Source organism: Nothoprocta perdicaria, unplaced genomic scaffold (genome assembly GCF_003342845.1).
Source record: "Nothoprocta perdicaria isolate Ctin4 unplaced genomic scaffold, notPer1 scaffold_54, whole genome shotgun sequence".
NCBI lineage: Eukaryota > Metazoa > Chordata > Aves > Tinamiformes > Tinamidae > Nothoprocta > Nothoprocta perdicaria.
In genome coordinates, this window is record NW_020455799.1 from 3452437 (window position 1) to 3459766 (window position 7330).

General features: G+C 41.9%; 1 protein-coding gene across 1 annotated transcript in view; it reads right to left on the reverse strand.

Moving 5' to 3' along the window:
• The window catches only part of PPP2R5A (protein phosphatase 2 regulatory subunit B'alpha), a 34100-nt gene extending 27030 nt beyond the window's left edge, over positions 1 to 7070 (reverse strand). Inside the window, exon 1 of the mRNA XM_026048444.1 lies at positions 6920 to 7070. Coding sequence (XP_025904229.1) covers positions 6920 to 7070 — 151 coding nt within the window. The remainder of the gene's footprint in view (positions 1 to 6919) is intronic.
• Between the last annotated feature and the right edge of the window lie 260 nt (positions 7071 to 7330).

The following is a 7330-nucleotide window of genomic DNA, read 5'->3' on the forward strand; positions in this document are numbered from 1 at the left end:
TTTACACTATTTTGGTGTACAAAGATTATTTCACTCCTGCTTTCTACTCCTAATGAAGAATTGAGAATTATCAAACCTTGCCCTTGCTGACTGTACTGTGGGACTCTAGAAAGTTTCAGCTGTTGCATCTTAACTTCAAATCTTAAAATGAGCCGCTTTTTTTTTCTATTGAATAAAATAAAGGTGAAATGAACCAGATTCATTTTACTTATATGATTCAACACTTGCATGCCTTTCTCATTTGTTCCTGTAACAAACAAGTGAGACCAAAATGTATGTTACTTCACAGGACTTCAGCCTTGAAGTAAAAAGTTTACACCTATGTCAATGTTTTTAAAAAGCACACTTTTTGAAATATTAGAAATGTTAACATAGATTTCAAAAATTTTATCCCATTGCCCTAAACCAGACCCCTTCTAATCCAAATCTCTCTCCATTTTCCCTTAAAGCATTATATGGGAAGCAAGACAATAAAAAGCCACACTTCTGCTTTACATTTTTTTTTTAAAAGATCTGTGTCTACAGAAACAAAATAACCTATTTAAAATCAGTTCTAAAGTTTCACTTGCTCATGCAATGATGCCCCCTGCTAGCTCTCAATTACTGCGAGGGCAGGAGTAGAGCTCCACACTCTCACTAATTGCTGTGACTCCTTCTGCTCTCGCTCAGATCAGCTTCCCTGGGCCATGGCACGTTGTCCTGCTCCAAAGCCACTCGCTCCACCCTCCTCGCAGTTCTCCTGCAAACATCCATCCAGCTGCTTTCACCTCTCATACACAGAGCCTGTCAGCTCTCCAAGCACACAACGATCTCTGCTTTAATCAATAATTTGTAAAGTCAACTTGCGCAACAAATTGAAAGCTTTCCCATTATGCAGCGAGCAGCTTCAGTGCTATTAACTGGTGAGAACAGGAGCGTGAGGCTCACCGCTCCAGCTGTACAAGAGCCAGGCCAGAGGAGCTGGTTCCTGCTCTGGGCCCTTCTGCCCTCTCTTCCCCTCCTCACCTCTGCTTAGCCAACAGCTTCCACGGTGTCCTGCCGCTGTAACACAGCTCTGGGGTCCTGCTTGGAGGCACATGAAGCCCAAGCTTGCCCTGCACTCAGCTGCAGAGCCTGGCACAGCCACAGACAAGCAGAGAAAAGAAAAAATACACACAGCAGCCACAAAAGAGGTGGCTCTTCACAGAGCACGAGGGAGGCTTAGTAGATACTGACTCGGACTTGTTAGTGAGCTCGGAAAGCTTAGATCAATTTTCATTAACAGCTATAAAATAAGCTGCAAAGTACAGCAAATAATAGAGCTAAGGATAACCGCAGGTTTAAAACTGATGATACAATATCCATTTTTTATCCATTTCTAGTCGTAGGAACAGCTGAACTGCTTTTGCTGAAACTCAGAAAATTAGCTTGAGGAACAGTTCCAAAAGAAACCAAAACAAAACAAACTGTCCATACTTGGCCTGGAAACTTCAGCCCAAACATTCAGCAGTGTTGTAAGCCGCTCAGAATAAGGTCTTGCGAAGGAAAACTGTATGTGAACTTAATTAAGATGAGCTCTGCCTGTAAGTCACAGGCACCAAATAAGCACCCCTGATTTTCACTAATCAGCAAAACTCCATAGGAAGTAGTTGAGCGACTCTGATAAAAATCAATGAATCAGATAACGATTTGGACATTAAAATGAACCTGGCACTCGCTGTCACTTTAATTCCTAGTAGAGTTTTGCCAAGGGGGCGTCACACAATAGAAATTTCTCAATACCTATTTGTTTAGTTAAGCTCTGATTCTAACCTTCAAACTCCATGCATTATGAAACTACATACACACACAGTACATATATAAAACTATATAATTTTAGCCTACTAAACTAAAACAGTCAGGATTCTGCTGGCATGGAAGTTGAATTTTGTGCCCTTCTGAATGGAAAGGCCTCTTCTATACTCACATAAAATTACGAATCCCCCCAAAACTGTTGTTCCAGCACCTTTTCAAAAGCACAGAATAATTCTAAGATAGACGGATATTAAAAAGAATGTTGTAGACTGATGTGATGTTCTTTTGACCAAGCACTCTGGAGCAGTAAGTAGTTACATTCATACTTCTTACAGCAACTACCACTAAATTCAGCACCTGCAAAACTAATATCTGACTACACTAGAAAGCAGCGAATATGGAAAAAGAAATCTGATACTGAGCTGGCACACAGAAGACGTGAAAGACTTAAATAGAAAAGTTCATGTGAAGACTGTCAATAGACTCTATATTTAGGAACTACTCTTGATATAAGTATATACTAAGACAAAAACTTCAAGTCTAAGGATACAAAAGGTCAATTTTTTAAGAATTAAAGACCAAATGTTCCACTCCATAAACTAAAAACAGTTACTTAACATAGAAAAAAATTAAACAGTCCATTTTTCATGGAACTGTATTAGAATGTTAAAAAACTTTCAATCTTCTCTAACTCCTGTATTTTTCAGAACTGTAACCTTGCTAAACAGAATCTATTAACAGTGTTCCCTGATAAGATTATACCTAAGAATTAAACCAAAATACATTATATAAAATATCCTCGTTTTTCATTTGGGAAAAAATGCAAAAGAATAACAAAAAAATCTTATCTAGGAAGATCATAGCTGCAAGTGATATTGAGTACAAAAGGGATAACAAGATAGGGAACTACAAAGGAGGAAGTAGCAATCAATCATATGGAATACAGGAAACCAGCATAAACTCAAGCCATAGGACTGTCACTGCACTTACAAACATTTATGAAAGTAGTAGTAAAAGTAAACCATTCTAAAATTTTTGAAGGATGTTTTCCTCTTGGGAGCAAAGACAACCTAATGTTTGTTAGTATGAGAATAAAACTCTCTAAGCTCTTTAACTCCATTTATTTTTACTATTCTGAAATATTTTATGTATGATGTAAAACATTCAAAGTTTAACATTTGAAGCGAGCCAGACGAATTTAAATAATCTCAAAACTAAACCTTCAGTCAAGCTTATGGGCCCTTCGTGTAACATTTCCACAAAAGCCTGGTCTGAACACGGCACTTGGTTTCCAGTGAAGAACAAGCTCCCGCTCTCAAGGGCTGACAGGGGATCATACTACTGTTAATGCTCCCTTTGGAAGTCCAAACCACATACTCGAAAGTCATTTTATAAGCATCTTATTCCAGTACCCTTCACCATTCCCACCATAATCCTCTGTTCCAAGGAGATCCTTATAACCCTCCACAGCCCATGGCTGTCAGATATTTGGACAAGCCTCCAGGCCCTCAGTTGTATGAGTCTGAATTTTCTCTACAGACAGACAATTTAATTTGGACTATTTAATTAGTGTAATTAAAACTAATTTCATTAGTTTTGTTCTCTGTATATGGAAATAAGTCTGGGGTTACCCATCTCTTCCCAAAAGGATTCTCAGTCTTGAGAAGGTCACAGAAATACACCAGAAAATGCTTATTCCTTCCAGCTGCACATGACATGTTTGGGAGAGAGAGAAGGGGGGGAGGTATATTTGCTTTATAACCAAATGGACCAAATTAGTTGTGCTAAATAAAAACAATAAACTGTATGCTAGAAGTAATTTTTCTTTCCTTACTCCTGTTCAACATTTTCCCATGCTTGTTCACCCCCAGACATATATACGTATATACACAGACGCCTCCATTATATATATATATGTATATAAAATGGAAATATGTATATTTACTCCTATCATGATAAGTAATATTGATTTCAACATCAAATTGTTTTCAAAAATGAAGCTAACTGCATGTCTACTAAAAGACTATGTGCTGCTATAGTCTTTAAAAACAATTTGCCAAGTTATTAAGACACAATTACCAATTCTTAAAATGTTAAAATAATACTTCCTCTGCCAAATTTCTTTAAGTCAAACAGTGTTAGGATTGTTCTCTTAATCACAAAATCCTGCTGTTCACCGGCACATTTTTTGGCTGCTCATATTCAAAAGATTTGTAACCTAGAAAACAACAAAATGCAGAACAGCTAAAAAACAAATCCAAAAAAAAAAAAAAAATCTAACTTCAAACCATACTATTTTTTTATAGTTTTAAGTGTGTGGAGTTGTCTTTATTAAAGGGAAAAAAAAGTAATTGGGTCATCAGTATTTCCTATTCAGCTTTTAAATAATAAAGTAAACTGGACCCTATCTTAAACAGCAAACACACAGGAAACCTGCAAACTTAACTGAGGAACACATTACTAATTTATGTATCTGACATTAGGTAGGCTCTCCTGAGTTTTTATGCAAAACTGACACAGAATATTATACCACACACAAAAATAAGCTGAATCTTAGTGAGTCACACAACTCTGCTCCTTCCTTACGCCCAAATCCCTTAAGTTACAGTTCAATATCACTGAGACAGTGACTTACTAGTCACAGGTAAGTGCTTTCTCCTGGTGGTGATGTATCACACAGCTAAATTAAGGGATTTTGGTGGTATGAAACAGCATTACACCAAAAATAACACACTTTTAACAATATTACCTGTCTACAGGCTTCAAACAACACTACTTAGAAGCTTGGGAAAGAGTGTTACACAATCCAATTTGGCCATTTTCATGATAAACACACAGCGTTCCCTAGATAAAAGGAAAAACAAACCATCTACCCAGTAAGATAGCTGTTAAATTAAATGATTAGTTCTTTTGGAAGATCTTTTCCCACAGCAAAATAGCACATAACTATTTAGGGCCAGTCTGAGCAACCTATCTTGGAGTTTGGTCATATTTTTATTTTCCCTGAAACAAGGAGACTAGACAATAACCATAGAAAAGATCAAACAGTTTACAGCAGTAAAATGAAAAACTTTTTCCCCATCTAAAAAAAAAAAAAAAAATTCTTCAAGCTACAAATATATGTGTTTAACCATTCATCTGAATTTTCCCCCAAAAAGCAGAGGCTTAGCTCTAACTTCAGAAACACACAGAGCACCCTTAGGCATTAGCATTAGTTTAATGATACACTTTCCTTTTTCAGCCCCTCCCTGGCCATGCTGGCTGTTACTTTACTGATGACACAACACTGGCAACTCTTCAGCATCACAACTACTTACAGTTTCATATAACAATATATTTCTGGAGAATAAGCATTATTTCCAGAAGCTCTTTTGTTTTGGGAGGTGGAGTGGGGATTTTTAATGGGGAGAAACGAAGAGAAGGAGTCCAACAGAAGGAGAGAAAAGCATCGTAAGTTACATTCATCTCATAGCAGCAAAACATCACCTAGCTACGTTCTGGACCACGCAAATTCTCAGGTTAATCAAACATCACAAATCCACGGGAGAAAATATGCAGAAGTGTCCTGCTTGACTTTCTGGTAAACTGGCTAACTGGGGCAGTCACTAGTGGGATTTTCTTTTGCTAATTCATAAAAGGGATTCTGTAGTTTGCCCACAACTTAAATTCTGAAATACAGGGTTGGAGCACAGGCCTGTAAACTCTAAGCACAAAGACAGATGTTGTTTGCCATTAAGAATTTAAGGTAATTCGAACTTCTATAAAGCTCTGAATAACTGAAAACACTCACCTGATGGTTTAGGGCCTCAAATTCCCAAATGCTCGAGCTACCAAAGCTACACTGAACTTCCCTGTAGTTCAAGGATACAGCTTTAAAACTGCCCTCCAAACTGTAAGATTTAATTGTACAGAAGAAAAAAAAAAGCAGTAATAAAGTCCCAGTTGAGCAAAGAATGTAAACTTGGACATTTTACTTATTTAAACTGGATTACTTCTTGCATAAGTATGTGTGCTTAAGTATGTTCTGCAGAACGGGGACCAAAACACCTCCTGAAGAAGTCAGGGAACGTCACTACACGTGCTGTTCACCGAGGCCTTCTACAAGGTATCAGCAGCACTGCTACAAAGACCACAGCTGAACAAAATACAGTGTCTAAACATCACGGGTTAATAGTCTTTTGCTACTAAGAATATAAAGAGATTGAGCCAAACCAAGAGCAGAAAGTTATTTTCTCATCTCAAGCAAGCGATTCTGGTTAGGAACTAACGCAAGCATTCCGGCTTCCTCAGAGTCAACCGGCTGAGCAATGCAGGAGAGCGCCGGCCAGGGAGAGCCCCTAAGGAAGCAGCAGGAGCCGCCGGCTCCCTGCACAGGCAGCGGGGCGCAGAGGGTGCGCGGGGAGGCGCTTCCCGCCCCGTTTGTTCGCATTCAACAGCGTTTCTGCTAAGGCACCGCCGTGCCCGACGCTGTCCCTGCGCACACTCCTAACACTCGGGAGTCCCCAGCTATCAAACGTGGCTGTAAAATCTCTGGAAATGAGGAAAGTCCCAACGGCAGCTGCTGGATGCGCAGGGCTGCGGTTAAGCCGGGTCGCACCCGAACCGGGCCGCTCTGCTGCGCACCGAGGCGTCTTTCCACCACCACGTGACGCGGCTTAACAAAACCCGAGCCCGGGACCAGCGCCGGCTTGCGCAGCCCCTCCGCCGAGCTGAGCAGCAGTAACTACAGCAGCTTCGGGCTTCTCGTGCGTTTCTCTCTCAAACGGCGCAACACACGCACAGCTTCCACTTGACGTTTAGCGGCGCGCAAGGGTAGAGGTGGCTGTTTCCGTAGTTTTCTCACAGACGCTGTCTTCCCAGACTTAACCCTCGGCTCAATACGTACACACACTTATACATACACACACGTATATATGTATAATATAGATTTATATATACACTTTTCCCCCCTGTCTCTGCAAGGGGGCGAGCCTACAACCCCCCTCCCTCCCCGCGTGCCCGACCCGCACCCCACTGATCGGGGGGCGGGTTTGGGGGCAAACCCGATGTCCAAAGGCAGGGAAGTGGATCCCAAACAAAGCCCCCCCCAAACCCCCCCGTCCCGGTGCCACGCGGGACCCGGCGCCCCGGGCGGCGCGCGCGGTACCTTTGAGCTGCGGCAGCGGCGCGAGCTCCACGGCGCTGCCCTGCCCGCGGAACTGCGAGGAGCCCTGCGAGCGCTTCTGCCGCTGCGCCTTGCGCACCGACTTCCGCGTGAAGCCGTCCACCTTCTCGGCGGCGGAGATGGCCGCCGCCATGGCTGCGCCGCGGGGCCCGCGCGCATAGAGCGGCCGCGCGCGGCGGGCGGGACGGCGCTCCCCGGCACGGCGGGGGAAAGAGAAAAATATGGGGGGAAAAAGGGGGAAAAAAAAAATAAACAAAAACGCGGACGCGCTGCCCAGTTCCTGCTTCCTCGGGATTTCCTCTCCGCGCCGAGCTGGCTCCAGGGGGAGCAGGAGGGAAAAGAAAATTATATATATATTTATATATATATATATATCTCAGGGAGACAAGCCCG